The 18,602-nt window shown below is 41.9% G+C and overlaps 1 protein-coding gene across 2 annotated transcripts; it reads left to right on the top strand.

Annotated features, from left to right (window-relative positions):
* The first annotated feature begins 351 nt into the window (after positions 1-351).
* On the top strand, positions 352-18,006 carry PPIL6 (peptidylprolyl isomerase like 6). Of its 2 annotated transcripts, XM_075597594.1 has the most exons (8): positions 358-580; positions 2,499-2,594; positions 3,912-4,100; positions 5,999-6,061; positions 11,589-11,736; positions 14,504-14,560; positions 15,112-15,247; positions 15,944-18,006. In XM_075597594.1, the coding sequence occupies exons 1-8, from the start codon at positions 407-409 to the stop codon at positions 16,053-16,055; spliced, it is 975 nt and encodes a 324-aa protein (XP_075453709.1). In that variant the 5' UTR covers positions 358-406; the 3' UTR covers positions 16,056-18,006. The 2 variants fall into 2 exon arrangements, with proteins under 2 accessions (XP_075453711.1, XP_075453709.1); XM_075597596.1 differs by lacking the exon at positions 3,912-4,100 and having other exon boundaries at positions 352-580.
* Positions 18,007-18,602: the final 596 nt, after the last annotated feature.

Raw genomic sequence — 18,602 nt, 5'->3', positions numbered from 1 at the left:
GGAAAGAGAGATAGAGATATATAGGAGGGAGGGAAAGAGAGATAGAGATATATAGAGAGAGAGAGAAAGAGAGATAGATAGAGAGGGAAAGAGAGATTGAAAGAGCCTGCGGAAATGTGCCCTTGGAAGGTGCCTGTCAGGGGAGGCTCCCTTCTATCAGTCTTCACTACAGCAAGCTTCCTGGACAGGCACCTCCGTGGTCACCTTCCAGCAGGCCACCTCTGCGGATCAGGCCAGATTAGCTTTGCCGGCAGGGGGCCCGGGCCCCTTTGCTCACCGGGCCGGACTCCCAGCTGCCCCCTCTCCCTGCGGCCCCCCTCCCTCTCCCTGCGGCCCCCCTCCCTCTCCCTGCGGCCCCCCTCCCTCTCCCTGCGGCCCTGGTCACTGTAGCCATAGTGACGAAACAATGACATTTAGAACCTTGCAGAGCCGCGCGCTTCCCTGGCGTCTCGTTGCCCCGCAACGAGTGTACCAGACACACAGGCGCAGTCCTCCGACCATGGCCCCGGAGCCTGTGCAGCTGGAGGTGGCCGGGCTCCTCACCGAGACCCCCTTCCACGTCGCCAAATGTGCGGCCGAGGTAACCCGCGGAGAGGAGCCCCCGGGGAGCGGCGGGTTATATCCCAGCGTCAAGACACAGGCGCATAATAACTAACCAATGAGGGTCACACTATGAACTGTCCTTTCCTGTGGCACAAACACAGCGTGGAGGTTTATTGGGAGGGTCTCCGGGGGCACAGCCCTTATCTGGCAGCAGGTGTAAGCCGCTGTGTGTGGGGCAGTGCCAGGGAGTCCGGCTCATCGCCATGTGCAAACTCCGAGCGGTCAGTGTGCGGGGAGGAGAAGGAGGAGGGCACTGGGGATCAAGCCTGAGGTCTCACTGCAGTGCAATATCACACACCCCTGTGAGCTGGGTTATTTATCCAGTGTGCCGTCTGTATACACAGAGAAGGAATCCATGATCTGAGCACACCTCTCACCTCCCCACCCATTACACTATGCAACAGTGTATTCAGCAGGGTAACTAACTCACACCTCACATGTGCATTCACTTCTATTGACATGGGGAGGCTGGTGCATTGATTTCCCTACTTCTCACTATACAGAATATGGCATTTACTATGAGGAAGTGCATCACACCAACTGTCCCACTTGCACCATAGACAAAAAAAAATAACTCTGATCATTAATGTACAGTGGTTTTTATTTTAGCTGTTCATAAGTCAATATATTTCCGGACATATTTCAAGCAGCAATACTACATTGGCCCTACATTTTAATATATATAAAGCATGTGACAATGTTTACCTAAGCGGGCAATTGTTTGATGCTCCTGTTATAAATCTGTAAACATCCTGATTGTGTGCCTAACATAATGTCTGCTTCAGTCAGTGTAACTCAGCAGCAACAATGTATCCTTATATTACTAAGGTAACATTATCTATTGTTACAGTTTGCAGCTCAAACTGCTGGGAACATTGGCAACAAATGATCACAAACAGGAAAGTGTTGCAAAGATCTTGCACTGCTGGAGAGGTGGGCTAAAACCTGCTTTAAAAATCAAAGGATGGTTTAAAAATTATTACAAATGGCATTGAGTGGAATTTAAAAAAAATTACCCAGTTAATCAACCCGACACTGATGAGACCCAGTAAGGTCGAAACAGCTGTCTGTGGGTGGTTTTCTGGGTATGCACCTTAACCCTGGCTGTGCTCAAAGCTGTGACCATGCAGCAAGCTTAAGCCTATAGGGAACCATGTTAAAAATGGTTTTTGAAGCAAAAAGTGGCACTGTGTGCTCATTTGCATGTCATTTCCCAGAATCTCTTGCTGCAGTGGGAAGTGCTGTGTGCTGGGTGATAATGGGGAAAGGCGGGGTTGCAGACCTGCCTAAGACATGCAGATGAGCATACAGTTATATATATATATATATATATATATATATATATATATATTTTTTATATATATATATATAGTTAAGTTATGGTGAGTAAGTATGGTAAACCCCATCCTCATTGCTTCAGCTTTGCATAGCCAGTAACCAACTCCACACTGATGAGACCCATTAAGGTCGAAACAGCTGTCTGTGGGTGGGTTTACTGGCTATGCATCTTAACCCAGGCTGTGCTTAAAGCTGTGACCATGCGGCAAGCTTAAGCCTATAGGGAACCATGTTTAAAGTGGTTTTGAAGCAAAAAGTGGCACTGTGTGCTCATTTGCATTTCATTTCCCAGAATCCCTTGCTGCAGTGGAAGTGCTGTGTGCTGGGTGATAATGGTGAAAGGTGGGGTTGCAGACCTGCCTAAGACATGCAAATGTGCATACAGTTATATTTCCATTTGATATATATATATATATATATATATATATATATATATATATATATATATATATATATAAAATTAGTGTTCATATACTTTGTGTTCACATAATGGATGTAAATTACAATAGACTACAGTAGCAATATGAATAACATTGCTTTGTAACTTTAACACCTAGGCACTGAAACACTCATTTCCCTCCGAGTTTGAGAATCCCATCTTGAATCCCTTGCTGGAATGTGCCTGGCATCACTATTTATCTGAGAAGAAGAAGGTACCAAGTGTTCCCTCTGTAGCTATTTACCTTGTCAAACAAGCTAAATGCGTGTTTCTTCATAATGTTGTTGGATCACTGCATTAATATGCAGGAGCTCGTATGCATTTTTATTTAGCTGTTAAGTCCCCATGTGCGTTCCTGGCCACAGCGCGACCTGGTGGAATCCTAGCAACACATGGCGGGGGTGCGGCCATGTCACGCGACTGGTTTGCCTTCATTGGTTGAACCGCTGCCGTGGCCAGTGCTCCGTCGCCACAAGAAAAGACAAAATCCTTGCCTTTACAAAATGTGGTCGTGCATTGCGCCGGGGCACGCAAGCAGCTACTAGGGCCGGCCCCATAGAGGGCCGTACCTTGTGTGCGCCGCACATGCCGTCGCCATGGTCACTGGGGACCTAGCAGACACCACCACCTCTGCTGTTGTTTTTACCATAATAAACACTGACGCACATCCTTATTATTGTCACCAAATACCCACCTTGAGACAGCAGATGTCAGGACATCAGCAATGAGACCTTTCAGCCTACTCTAAAAGGTTAAGAATCGTGTTTACTACGCAGTGCAACCTCCCTACACACCTTCCGGTGTGAGAAGGCACCGTGCCACTTTAATACATATGGCCCTAAATGTTTGGTTGATGTAATTTATTTATTTAGCAAATGTTTTACCAGGAAGTAATGGTAAGGTGCTTGTGTTGCAGCTTTTAATACTTTAAGCTTTGTTCAATGCCTAGTGCTTTTTAGAGAAAACTAAATGTAATAATCCTCTAGAATTAGGATGCTCACTGAGAAAATTTAGCTAGACGGTTCAACTATTATGAAGTGTTCATTTAACAGTAGCTGCTTCTCTTTTCCTGTAACGTCATCATGTGGCATATACTGTACACACAGACCTCATAATGAAACATACATTTCCAGAACTGTACAACATATCAGAGGTATGGCCTTGACGTAGTTACAAGGGTTATAACATATTAACTTTATTTCATAAACAAATATTTTTCTATTTAGAGCCCCCTGATCCTAAGAAATAAATTATCAGCAAAAATGTAATGGCCTTTGGTAACGGTCAGATCATTTAACGTATTAGTGCTGCAGACAATGCTTTGCTTTTCCCACCACTGATGCATTTCATTGTTGGCTACGCCAAAAACATTGTTTTGGTTGCCTTCTAAACCTGTGCATAGTTATAAACAGACATGTAAATAATATCAGTTAGGTATTTTGATACTGTTAGTAGCTTTGGTGCTAAAGAGATAGTTACAGTTCTTTTTAAATTAATGTTGGTCTGAAACATTAAATTGGATCTATTTTAGGAACTCAAAGGGGAAACTTGGGAGTTTTCTTCCAATGTCATGTGCTTTATTAATGGTCAGCTTCTTGGAGATGAAAAAGCTTTGGTGACGTGGGCTAACACTACGTGGGATTACATAGACTACAGGTCCTTACCACTATACAAGGCTTTGACTGAGGACTTCCGCTCCAAGCATATGAAAGGCACCAAAGTGAGTGGACCCAATTTCACATAAATCAGTGTAATAAATCTAATTTGCCTACCAAGTCTCTGTTATCATGAGAATATCATTATGATGGATTACGTACATGCGCTAACATTTGCCACAGACTATGAAATACAATATTGTGAATATAACGAATACAACTATTACCCACAGATTTACTCTTAACATAACACATTAATAGATACTCACACTGTATAATATCAATATCCACCTGTTTCCACCACCTTACACTGTTAAAGGAGATGGAATCTCCATATTCATAGCGTGATGTGTCATTTTATTACACTCATAACAACTACCTTTGAACTGTTATAAAAGGTGTGCATCACCAAATGATTTCCGTCATTTTCTGTTAACACAGGATTGGGTTTGAACTATATTAAAGAAGCTCATCAACAAAGAAATAAAGCAAAGTGCTATCTGCCGAGCAGGGTTTTCTTTGATGCATTATTCCTAAATTGTTCACTAATAAACATTGCGTAACCTGTCCAAGGACGTGTAGAATTAATGCAAATGAATTGACATTAGTGCTTGCACTATTACTACTATTATCATCTGTTTATAAAGGTGGCAACTTGATCCTCAACTCTGTAAAATGGGGTTGTGAAGGATTAAGTCACATTTACATACATTGGTATATTAGGTAAGGAGAGCCTACTACAAAGAGCTTGCACTCTAACAGGAAGAAGAGCTTTGTGTCAAAGCAACTTTAGAGCAAAGAATGTGTGTTTTTACACGTTGCTATATTTTTGGAGCACCGTTGGCTTCATACATCTAAGGCATGGGCCATGGTGCCTTCGCCCATGCGGAGGCTGTGGGAAAGCGGGTGCTTTCCCTGGCCATGGTCGACGGGCCATGGGGGGCGTTCCTTGGGGCGAACCGCTCATGTGACCCGCGTGTCGCGCCAAGAAATCATTTTCAACTGATTTCTTGTGCAGCGCGCACCCCCTCCTGCCTCGGCCCGTGTGCGCCCGCGCGGTCTATGGGCGCGATCAATGCCTTAAGGCAATCTGATCGCGCCCCGTGCGGACGCCTCCGCGCGTTCTCCCACACAATGGACTCAGCCTTATGCAGATTGCTAGAAGCCAGAAACGTAATGGCACCTTATACTTGGTGGGTTTTTAACACAATTTGATACATTGCTTTTTAATTTATGTGTCTTGTAACTCCTACCCAACTCCTCCTTTTGGCACTGGGGCAAAAAGTGAAGTAAAGTGCTTAATACATTGACGCAAAGAAGTGCAATATGAAAATGGCACTATTTTCATCAATTTTGCTTCATAATTAACTTGATACATATAATCCCCTATTATTACCAGTTCAGCTTGTTCTTGTCTCTATTAGCAGCATTATTTGCTTGGCTTAGGTTCTTACGTTCAGTGAAAAATGTTTGGTGAATCCTCAGAAAGCAAATTGTAGCCTCAGATCTTGAAAACAGGTCATTCTAGCATCCAATGCAGGTTGAAAAAAGTTTGTTAAATTGGTTTCATTCTCCTATTTAACAGCTACAAGTCTTGATTGTGATGATGATTTTTTTTTTTACTCCAAAAAAAGGAGAAGTTTCTTTATGAAACATTTTGGGGCAAAATATTAAATGAAATATAAATTGAACCCATCGAAATTGAGGGCCTATGTTAGCCCAGTTGGGAACCGCACTGAAAGAAATAAGTGCAGCACCATGTTCTAAGAAAGTCCATAGATGAGGATGGACATATTCCCTAATGTAGTGCCTCTTATGTCTATCCGTTCCAAAGTATCCCTTATATTTTTCCAGCAGAATACATTCTTGTCTCTATATAGTGCTTTCTTTCAAATCGTTAATGGCTGTTCCTCATTCCCCAGCCTTCATCCATCTGATTCTCTTTTTTTATTTGATGTTACAGCATGGGTTTGCATATCTCGACATAACAATTCAGGAGAAACCCACTGGAAGGTTACTGTTTGAGGTAAGTGGTTTCATGTTTCCTGGCAGTACCAGCACTCTCTGTCTCACAGCTAAAGATACTGAAGAATACCAGTGTAGTGAAAATGAACAATTTTAATGACACTAGTAATAAACTGAAATTATAGCAACAATAGCCAATGTGCCAATGAGAAAATTAATATCACCATGGGAAAGGTCAAAGTATAGGGGGTAGAGGAGAAAGAAGAAGGGGGGAAAAACACATGAAACAAAAGGAAAAAACACAAAATGGAATAAGGAACGCAAACTAGGGGGGCGACATTTCAAGGGGTGACCTCTTCATCTGGCCCATTCCCCCTGGACCAAAGTGTCCCAGAGGTACTTCTCAGGTGCTTAAGCACTCCACAGGGCACGAGGAGCAGAGGACAGAGGGTTTGCTCATTCTCATTAACTGTTTTGATATCTGATATCTGCATATGCACTTTGTCCTATTTACAATTCATGATTTATAGCTTTTGTTAGCAGAGTGTGGGATTATCTGACAGTGGGGAGGGAAGGCTTAGGGAAGTACCTCAGGGACCCTTTGGGACCAGGGGGAATGGGCCAGATGAAGAGGTCACCCCTCGAAATGTCGCCCCCCTAGTTTGCTTTCCTTTTTCCATTTTGTGTTTTTTTCCTTTTGTTTCGTGTTTTTTTTCCCCCTTCTTCTTTCCCCTCTACCCCCTATACTTTGACCTTTCCCATGGTGGTATTAATTTTCTCATTGACACATTGTTGCTATAATTTCAGTTTATTACTAGTGTCATTAAAATTGTTCATTTTCATTTCACTGGTATTCTTCAGTATCTTTAGCTGTGAGACAGAGAGTGCTGGTACTGCTTTTGGTTTGTTAGTACTTGTGAGGGGAATAAGGGTCCCTTCCTGTTCCATGCACCCTGCAACCTTGCTTATTTTCTCAGTCAGAGTGCTGTCTATCACCCCCCTTTCTGCTGAAAATATTTAGTTACAAAGAGCAATGGGGAGCAATGTTTCCAACAGAAGTGTAGATAATGCCTAACTATTGCACAGAGAAATTGTAGGACGGCCTAAAATGAGTCTGTTTGTGAATTGTAGTCGCATGCACTATCTACATTCAGTGTGAGGACACACACACAGTACTGTGAATACACAAAGAGAGTCCCAGAACCAGCAATTTGGGATACCCTTAGCAGGGGCATAAAGGGTTGAAGCTGTTGTAGTTAACAGGGGTGAGCAAACTTTTTAGGCCGAACCCCCCTTTTCATCCATGAAATTTCTCGGGACCCCCCTGCCTGATGGAATCAAAATCACATGAAAAAAAAAAAAAAAAACCTTTTATTAAACGGTATACAATGTAAATACTAATGTCTAAATACTTATTTCAACAGCTCGCGCTTGCAAAATTAGGCTGCGTCCACGCTGCCGTTGAGAGCGGTGGCATCACCAACTCTCCAAGCATGAGCACAGGGTGTCCTGCATAATTTTGCAAGCACGAGCGGGGGCATGGATCGGGGCTATTTTGTGCGCATTGACTGCTGCTGAGTGTGCTTCAAAGTCAATTTTGTTTGTCTCCCCACGCGTCAAGCTTGGGAGAGCGTACGCCCCCCAGTTTGTGCACCGCTGCATTCAATCACAAAACCCATACACACACAATCACAATACAGACACAGCACACATACTCAATCACAACACACACACCCAGACACAACACACAATCAATCACAGACAACCCAGACAACACACACATACTCAATCAGAACCAACACAGACACACCACACACATCACAACACGGACACAATCACACACTCAATCACAACCACAACACACACACCACACACTCATATCACAACATACGCCACACACACAATCACAACCAACACAGACAGCACACACACTCATATCACAACACACTCCCCCCCCAGGTGAAAGTACTACTACTCTACTGCATGCTCCAGTCCCCCATGCTGCCGAACACTGGAGCGAGTAAACAGACAGGAAGAGAAGGAGGGCTTGTGTCTGTGTGCAGAGAGAAGTCCCGCCCCCGCTGCAAGCACAGGGAGCAGCAGCACGGAGCTTGTCAGCTGCTTGCCGCCCGTGCACTGCTCTGCCCGCCCCCAGGTTTCGCCGCGCAGCCTGCGCCCCCCCTAAATAATTTGGTGTGCCCCCCAGTTTGCGCACCGCTGCTGTAGTATACCTGGATGCCAAGGCAAAAAAGAATCTGGTCAAGAAATAAAACAAATAGAGAAGCATCCATGGATGCATGAATAACTTTATTTAGTTATTAAATTACCTTTTTTGCACTTACTTGAGTTTTTGATTTTTGGTGTGCTTGCCTGCTGCTTATCTTATGACAACTTGTATAATCACTTAAAAAGTTTAAAAAAAACATTGCAAAAGTGTCAAAGATAATCCTGTCACCCACGTCCTTCCTGATATTGATCTGTGGAAGTGATAGCTTTGCATTTTTAAAGTTGTGCTTAGACCATTACCCAGCAACAAAAGTAGACTACAGTCTACATCCTTCAGTCAAATCCCTAAATTGAGCTTATACTAGTTATTGAAACCTGTTTCCTGGACCACACTATGGCCCATATTTACTTAGTGGTGCTATGCCACAAGACACCTTCCAGCACGTTATGTCATAGCAAAGCTAAATAAATATGGGCCACAGATTCAGTAAAGTCCAAAGAGTGCCTGAAGGTGAAGTTTATCCCCAACAGATGGTGACGACAGCTTTATTGTATTCAGTATTGACATTATCACAGCGAAGAGGCAGTGAAAGGGGGGAGAGTTCTCAAATATGCAAATCTATATGTAAATGAGCATTTAAAAAAAAAATAATATATATATATATATATATATATATATATATATATATATATTCCCCATTCAATATGTGCATCAATACAATCTGCACACTGACAATGGATTAGCTACAGTAAGCTGCTGATCGATCCGTTCTCCTGTAATCGATCACTTGCTCCGTGTTATTTAATTCAGTTCTTGCACAGCATTCTGGGCAATGTAGTCCTGGAATATGATTGACTGGGCAGTTACTAGATACAATTGGTGCACTGCTAGAGAGAGGGCGGGGCTCAAGAGCCAGAGCCTATCAGAAGGGGAACGGGGGCTGTCACTTTTTGGAAATGCTTCCTACATTAGAAACATTAAAACTGTCTTTAAAACATTTTTCTTTAAATGCTACAAGTATTTTCTCATAGTACAGAACTGATTTATTTAAAAAAAAACACACATGTAGGATATTGCTTGAACTGCTGCTTTAATAAACTGCCGAGATTATATCACTAGGCCAATTGAGGTATTTCTCTAACATTTCCTTCACCTAACTTGATTATTTATTTTTAAAACAGCAGCATATATACATAGTACGCATACATAATTTATAACATTACAGTACTGTATAACATTGATTACATTTTTGAGTTATGAAAGGTAAAAATAATGTAATGTCGCCCATTACCCAAAATACTGGAACCACAACAAAAAGACAGTCACTTAAAATTACAATGGAAAAATCACATACCCTATTTCCTCGATTCTAAGACGCCATTGATTCTAAAACGCATCCTTGATTTAATAAAAAAAAAAAAATTTTTAAACTAGCAGACTATACCATACATTTATCTACACTAGAGAGAGGCAGATACAGAATGGGAGAGAGAGAGAGACAGTATCGGATGAGCGGAGAGAGAATGGATGGATGGGGGAAGGAGAGAATGGAGGGAAAGGGGGAAGGAGAGAATGGTGTGAAGGGGGGGAAGGAGAGAATGGAGAGAAGGAGAGAATGGAGAGAACAGGGAAGGGGGAGGGAGAGAATGGAGGGAACAGCTGATAGTCGCACGCAGGGGCGGAATGAAAGATGCAGCCGGCGGCACTTCCACAACTGTACCGCCCAGCTGATAGTCGGACGGTGGGGGGAGCAGCAATGGGAGAGGCAGCCAAACCGCACAGCCGGGCAGCTGACATGGGGTGGAATGGAGAGACAGTCGGCGGCACCTCTGCAGCTGCACCGCCCAGCTGATGGTTGCCCGGGGAGGGGGGGGGGGGATGGGAGAGGCGGCCGGCACTTCCACAACAGCACCGCCCAGCTGATGGTTGCCCGGGGAGGGGGGGGGTGGGAGAGGTGGCTGGCACTTCCACCACCGCATCGCCCAACTGATAGTCGCGGGGGTGGGGGGGAGCGGCAATGGAAGAGACAGCCAAGCCGCACCGCCGGTCAGCTGACAGTCACACTGTGGGGGAAATGGGAGACATAGCCAGCACTTTGACCAGCCGCCAATGACACCAGCTTTTGGTAAGCGCCCCCTAGAAGGTTTTTTTTTTTTTAAACATCGATTCTAAGACGCATCCCAATTTTACACATGTGCAAATGGGAAAAAAGGTATTGAGGAAATACGATAAATCACAAAGTTGCTTTCTCACTATACCCTCCAATTTCTGTGTGTTCCCACTGGAGAAATGTATCACTCTGTGACGTATGCAAATTAGTAGTTTATTGCACTTCATTAGTGCATATACTGTATGTCTTGTTTAATTAGTTGAAAAATATCAACATTTATCACCGAGTAGCAAAGTAGTCAATTTTTTCGAACACAAATTGATGTTTATGGACTTTATTGAATCTGGGCCTATGTGTCTACTCTTGAAGAAGAGAAAATGAATTGTTCATTCTGTCGCTGAATTAGTTTCATATGTGTGTATCCAGATTGATAACTTTCCTATTCTCTGTAAATGTTTTTTAATCTGTGTGATATTGGTGTAATGGTTAAGGCAGAGGGGTGGGAGATTTTTCAGGGGGAGGCGCGGTGGTTGCGGAGGCCCGCCCTCTTCCCCAAGGCATTTAAATTAAATGCTGGGGGATCGCGTGAGGCCTCTGCAATTAACCTTACCTTGTCTTCAGTGACGCATCGCCATGGCAACGCAGCGTGAAATGACGTTATTTGACGCAGAGACAAGGTAAGGGAGGGGGGGTGCAGGGAGGGAGGCAGGGGGGCGCAGCGGAGAAAGATTGCGCGCCCCTGGGTTAAGGCACTGGAACCGATATGTGGAAACCTAGTTGAACACCTTACATGCGCTCCATGTGACCGTGTTACTTTACCTTCCACGTTTTGAGGCAGGAAGTGCACTCCTGTATTGAATTGAGGGATGTGCCATGTTTATAGCTGTTACATATTCATAGCCACTAACCCATGTAGCCAGATACATTATATTGCTATGCTGAGATTTGTCTCTGGTAGAGCAGTTTACTTATTTAGTACCCGATTGCATAGATTTTCAACAAAATGTATGGATTCCAAATACATCAAAATAAAGTAAAAATAAGTTAAATATATGTTTTTGTTCATTTTGGTATAAATATAAAAACAAACCAATACTATTTGATATATAAACCTTAGAGAAAAATCATGGTTTCTGGGATGCGTCGAAATATTAAAATGTTATTGATTTGGTTCGATGTCTTCGGATAGTACGATAACCAGAAAATGTGTACTTCATTATTCATTATGAAGCCTTTGTTTCCCTGTTGCAGTTGTTCTCTGACATGTGCCCTAAAACATGTGAAAACTTCCAAACCTTGTGCACCGGTGCAGCTGGTAACTCTCAAAGTGGCCTGAAGTTGCATTACAAAGATTCTATATTCCACCGCATAGTGAAAAATGGCTGGATACAAGGAGGCGGTGAGATTATTTTGGAGTTGTTAAATGTGACTTGCATGGGGCTTATTACACACGTAACAAGTTATTTCTTTTTAATGGAGTATAGTGTACACAGATAAAAACGGAAGGCGAAAATAAAATAAGAAAGGACAGTCACTGATAATGTACACAATAATTAGTACAATCATGGAGAATCGTGACAGGGTGGAGTCAGCCTTACATTAAACTCCTCATTTGGAAAGGGCCAGAGAGATTGCATGAATCAAACCAAGGTTTCTACTTTTTTCTAAAGTTAGTAAGTTTACCCTTGATATAAGCCATCTCACACACCTGTCACTCTATTTTTACCATGAAACCAGCCAATAGCAAATCTGTGGGGGATTCATGAATCTTCGGTATCTGATAGCGGAGCTCATTTGGCGTTGACTTCCCCTCAAATCAATGGCAACAGGTAATGCTTATCGAGCTACGATACCCGTTATTAGAGCTCCGTGACTCCCCTCTCTCCCCTTCAGGATACTAAAGTAATTTGCATCGTGGCTTTTTCTTTCTTCTCTGTGAAACCCTGAAACAGGCTACCCGAGGCCAGAGTGCGCCTCATGGATCAGGGTCGACTTTTGTAATTATGGTTATAATCTATTTATAACGTGGCAGCATATTCTGCAGAACAGTAGACCATGCCAATAAAATGGCAGTACTGTCCATTGGCGCAGCAGGTTAGGGTGGGCTTTTACGTATCACTCAGTTTATTCTAGTCATTTCCTGCAACCCTGTGATGTTTTCAAAGGAAACAAAAACTATAGAGGGATATGGATCAATAGTCACAAAAAGGCATTGTGATGGGCAAGTTTATGCGCCGAGCATCAGTTTCATGTCGGCCGGGTTTACAGCGATACATAAGGCCTCGTCCATGCTGACGGAGCGCTGCGACGTGGTGCTCGCTTGCAGCAGGGGCGATTACCGGCCTGTAAAAAATGTGCTTTTGCGGGCGTGTTGGGGCGATGCGGGGGGCGTGGCCTATCACGGCGCTGGTTCGCCCTCACTGGGCGAACCGCTCACGTGACCCAGGCCATCGCGCGGCAACTACAAAATAATTTGTCTCAGGAAGCCGCTCTCCGGCCAACGCTCGCACGCACTATGCACGGTCACATTACCCTAATGTGATTCATCGCGCAGCGCCCTCGCGTGCAAGCAGCATGGACAAGACCTTAAGGTGTCTGCGCAACATTTTTTTCACTTGCATCAGTTTCAAAATGTGCATCTGTGAAGGATGCAGTTTTCATTTGGTCACTGACCTCTACAAGAAAATACTTGTTCAAGAGATTGACATTCAATGTAGAACTCAAATATCAAGCACTGTATATATTTTCTGCTTGTGCAAAAATATGCAGATACATTGGCGTCATTTTAATATGTCACTCTCCTTGAAAAGAGCATGAAAACTACACGAACAAACAGGGCAGAGCCAAGGGGTTGGGTGGTTTGTTCTATATTATGAACTGGTGTTGGAGAAGAAAGGGACATTTGATTTAGGTAATATAGTCACACCTGTCCAGTCCTTCTCCAAGAATCCGTCACTTCTCATCTTCCACCTACAGTATCTAGTCCCTTATGCTTCTCTTTTCTAACCAACATACCCTTCTGTAAGGGAGTGATGACACATTTTAGGCATACAGTATATCCGTCTGTCCTATGAGAAGCTGGTTCCATCACTTACTTCCTTTAACTGTTCAATACTCTCCTAACGGTACTTTTTATCATATTTCTAGAAAAAACACATGGAATTTTACTCATTATGCACTCTTATTTTGTATGCTAACTGCTGTACAGATTAAGCACTCTTATTATTTTTTTCATTTATCCGCAGAAAACTTAAGAGAAAAGAAACCGTCTTTTTCACTTTCCTAAACTATTAAAACATGTAGCAAATATCTCGGGAGTGCTACGTTATGAAGAGACGGGCAGAAAATAATCTCAGTAATCAGCATATATAGTATATACTAGTATTGGATAACAGCGAGCCACAGCTCAATTTGAATACAGAATTCACACAAAGCTGCAGCACATGTTACTGCGCCGTGGAATATTCTGGCGCCATACAAATAAAGAGAATAATAATCCACCATACAAAAGATACATCATCCACCACGGATTTCACTATCTCCAAAGCAGGGTACCTCAATGTCGCTGTGCCACTTGTGTAATTAAAACAATTAGTTTTTGAATTGTGTTAATCACTTTTGCCCTTTGCATACAACGTTTGTGTAACTTGGTCTGATTCTCTTGGACATGGTTGCTGAAGATATAATAACACCATTATGTTTCACTCCTGACAGTTACTTTGTACTGTTGCATCCAATTAAGGGATGTGCTGCATTTTCCTTAGGCCGCGATTGAAGTTGAAGTACGCGCACGCTGGTCTGTCGCTCGTGCAAAACATGCACTGAGGCTGGAGGCGTGGCGGACGCGTCACCAGGCTGGTTTGCCCTCATTGGCTGAACCGCTCACGTGACGCGGCCGTTGCTCGAAAAAAACAAATTCAATTATATTTTCACTATATCTAATCCTAGATCTGCAAGAGTATGTCCGCATTCTTCGTTGCAAAGTAAATGGAAACGCCTCTTTCACTAGTCAGTAGTGCTATTGACAATTAATAAACTAACTCAATTATACATAGAAAAAAATAAAATTTTACATCATTATTAAATTTAAATGGGGTTGCTATTGACATATAAACATGTATAATTCATTGTAAATGTCCTAAAACGAATTGCTCTGTTTTGAACAGATATATTATCTGGAAAAGGAAACGGAGGGGAATCTATTTTTGGAGAAACATTTGAAGGTAAATAATATCACTTTGTCAGTGTTATGTTTAGATCTATAGCAAGGTACATTATACAACAGAATAAAGATTGCATGATACAGAAGTCCACTCTTTTCTTAATAATATCAGTGTAGCTACAGCATTTTTTGTAATTGGCATCATAACATGTGCAATTTGGATGCAATATAATAAACGTTTGCCCAAACTTAGTGTTGTGCTCGTAATATAGATCACTTGTGATCTAATTTTGACATGTGTACACATATATATACATATACACTGACACACACGCATATCATGTATTTTTCTTTTAAACTGTACAAGGGATTGCTGATTTAATGTTATAATACAGTCCTGGAATGTTGACTCTTTATTTAATGAATACATTGATCACTATTTGTTGTGGTATTGATTTGAGAATGTAATTTCATTGTTTCTAAATAGTTGACAGTTTGTAAAATGTTATTAATAATAATAATAATAATAATAACAACAATAGAAGGCACAAATGGCACAGAAAGACAGCCATTCCCTTTATGACTTATAATTTAACAAAACCGATTCCGCAGATGAAAACTATGCAATTTCTCACGATAAGCGTGGCGTTCTTGGGATGGCTAATAAGGGACGTCATTCAAATGGTTCCCAGTTCTACATCACTCTGCAGGCTACGCCATATATGGACAGAACATATGTGGCTTTTGGGTAAGTATATACCATTCTGTTCAAAATATTTTAGTTTTTTTTGTGGTGGATGAGGAAAACAAACTTCAGTCAATTGTATTTATGCTTCTATGTATTTGAACTACGATTTAACATAATTAGCACGTACTCTTCAAATCAATGAAGATGCAAAAAAGGCAAGATACAGAGATAGCCCTGGTTAACACAATAATGAATGTGGAAAAGATTGCACGTGTTAAAGAAAACGCATATGTTACCATTATTTTCAATGGAGCCACTGTATTTCTTGCGATAAATATTGCAGTAGTGTTAACGTAACACATTGCGTTTATGGGTTCCATAACGTCTGCTATATCTGTATATGCAGAATACATTGATACACTAACATATTACAAATAAAGTAAAGTGGCTTATGGTTATAGCTTAGTTAATGTACTCTTATTATTAATTTAATGACAAAATGGAGATTAATACATGGGGTTTACGTTGCTGAAGCCATTTTCCTTTGATTTTCTTTTATTATCATTCTCACTATAATGAATATAAACATGGAATTTCACTAATAATTCATATAAATCAATAGTTATCTAGATTAGTAATACGTATGTGAAAATATATTATTATTTTTTTAAACACTAATTAGCTGGAATGGGGTCAAATAGTTATGCCCCAGAGATAATTCTAATAAAATATTTTAATATTTGTTCATCATTTTAGACAACTGATTGAAGGGAATGACGTTCTCCAGAAAATAGAAGACATCTCAACATATAACGAGAGGCCAAAAATGGACTGCAGAGTCACAGACTGTGGCATTTATACTCCCTAATTACAAAATAATTGTGTATTTTTAGAGTTCTTTTTTTTTTTTCCTGTGGGTTTGTGATACCTCTTTTGTACCATTGTGCGAAGTTATTGTACATTAGTTTTGAAAACCAAGTAAAATCACATTTGACATAACTTGAAATAATTACATATCTGAAATGTTGGTTTGGTGGACTCTTGCCCTGAGGAAGTCAAAACCAACTGGAAGCAACTCAGGAATATTGGAAGTGTAACAAACAGCACGTAGCCCTGAGAGTTCTGGTCCTCAGATCCTTTTGGCTCTTGGCCTGTAGCCCAGAGGTTACATAGGTTATGTTCTTAAATACTTTCATTTGCTCACTTTTGAAGCTGCCCTGCTTAACTGTTGTTAGAGGAATGTTGCTACAGACATGGTATATATACATGAATGCATTAAGATGTAGCCTACACTCTGCATTTATTTTTTTTCATTATGACAAAATATTTTTCAAACAACCACACTGCATTTATAGCAACTGAAAGATGTGGATAATAATTTGATAAGTCAGAGTTTAATAATTATATGGCATGGCAATAACAATCTTTATCAAGAGCAGTTAGGTAATCAGACAGTCGGACAGTTTTTAGATCGACCCATTGAATGCTTACACATCTGCCTTTGCTTCATTAGGTTAAAGCAGCAGTCTCAGCTCTGTTCCCCCCCCCCCCCCTCTCTCCCTTTAATATGTGCATCAATACAATCCACACAATGTTAAGCAATTAGCCAAGTTGACGATCGATCCATTCTCCTGTGATCGATCGGCGAAGATTCGGCTCGGGGGTTCACTACGTGAACGTGGGTTCACGTGGGTTTTAGACCTGCCTCTTCCTCCTGTGCCAGCCAGGGTTCACATATTTGGGTGACTAGCTGTTTTTTCTATTAGAAACGCTGTGATCCTCTCTAGTTTTTAGTATGTGCCATACCCGGCATTTAACAGCTGCTAACTTAGAACACGTCTGTTTTTTCGAGCATGCAGCAATACAGCATCTAGTGGCTAGGAGGATATGTACCATTCATTTGTAGGAGTGTTTGGGTATTTTAGGGGGAGGTTTTCCCAGTAAGGCTAACCAACGAGTAGGGGCCACCGTTATTCCACTCATAGAAATTATCAATTTGACTACCTGTCCCCAAAGAAGAGTTAGTTTGAGACAGAACCACCATACATAGGAGACTGAGCTCCTATGTCCACAGCCTCAGAAACATAAAGGGAGAGGTGGTAACGTCCATTGTGTGTAACCGCACTGGCGTGAGGTCCCCCCGGAAGAGCAGCGTGAATCAGTTCTCTTTTATGTTTGTACATATAGAGCTGGATGCTACTCCTTCACAAATATTCATTCACTCCTCTATATCAAAGGCATCCCCCAGCTCAGCATATGCACTGTTTTGAGATTATAATCTATATCTAAGAACATCTGATAAATAATCGATATTTGGCCTTTGTCGAGGTGCCTTGAATCAAATTATTCCTTGAAATATAGTAGCAAGACGAAACTCCAAGCGGTCACTGCTATCACTCTGTAGTCTCAACCAAGTGTGGTAGTATCAATTTTTTTATTGGTTCATTAACATCAACATGGAAAAACCTCTAACGCGTTTCATCCCGTGAGAGGGACCAGACCACCACCGCAAGTGAGAGACTTAAAGGTGAGACACTCCAACGGGAGTTCACCCCACACAGAGGTGGACGTCTTCCTTGGATCAGACGGATCCGTTCATCAGACAGCGGTACCCGGGTGCTGGAGCGTTCGGCAGATATCCATCTCTACAAGTGCAGCAACGGCCACACACACATTCTGTGGGTAGCGCTACAACACACTTTGGGGTGGGATTGGCTCTGTGGACACTGTGTGGGTAGAGCTGTTCGTGGCCTTTACAGTACTGTGTTGTATAGTTATTCCCTAATTTGCATGCATGTTCAGTAAATACTCTTACTATACCTGTGTGTGTGTCTTTACTATTGTATTGTCTTGAGAGGGGCTATACTATTGTATTGGGATCCTTCTCAGGTGGAGGCACTGTCACCAGATAGAATTAGGTACACCCCGGGCTCCCTGCAGCGGAGGATCAGGCTTCCTGTGAGCCAATCTTGGTTTGGGATGGGAAGGGAGTGATCAGGTCAGGAACACATCATGTGAATAAAAAACATAAAAACAATAATTATGCAGTATGTTAGTGCAGTGAGGACTGGATGCAAATCTTGGCTCTTTAAGATTTACTACTTACAGCAAAGCTTAAAATATAGCGCAGTGGTCTGACTCAGTCAGGAAGTGTGGAGATGGTAGACAATTCTCTTGTTATATAATGGCCCAGATAGATTCTCATATAAAGGAACTGGTTCAGCAGTGTTGGTACTCAAATCCCAATGTAGTTCATGTAATGAAAAAGCAAAAACAGCCCAATGGTCTAGGTTGCAAAACAAATGGTTTATCTCAGGTAAAGAAATAGGAGATGTACTCACAATAAGTACAAATGAATTGTACACATATTGGTTTCTTTCGGCAATACAATGCTCATTCAGGCAGTAGAACTTCT

Source organism: Ascaphus truei, chromosome 4 (assembly GCF_040206685.1).
Source record: "Ascaphus truei isolate aAscTru1 chromosome 4, aAscTru1.hap1, whole genome shotgun sequence".
In the NCBI taxonomy this organism is placed as follows: domain Eukaryota; kingdom Metazoa; phylum Chordata; class Amphibia; order Anura; family Ascaphidae; genus Ascaphus; species Ascaphus truei.
Note: the sequence above shows the minus strand (reverse complement) of the source record. Positions and strands in the feature narration are given on the sequence as shown.

Bases quoted from the DNA above. Each gene is read 5' to 3' on its own strand.
- PPIL6 (XM_075597594.1), top strand. From the start codon at position 407: ATGACATTTAGAACCTTGCAGAGCCGCGCGCTTCCCTGGCGTCTCGTT. The intron at 2,595-3,911 runs GTACCAAGTGTT...GATCTATTTTAG, and splicing joins ATTTATCTGAGAAGAAGAAG to GAACTCAAAGGGGAAACTTG. The intron at 4,101-5,998 runs GTGAGTGGACCC...TTGATGTTACAG, and splicing joins AGCATATGAAAGGCACCAAA to CATGGGTTTGCATATCTCGA.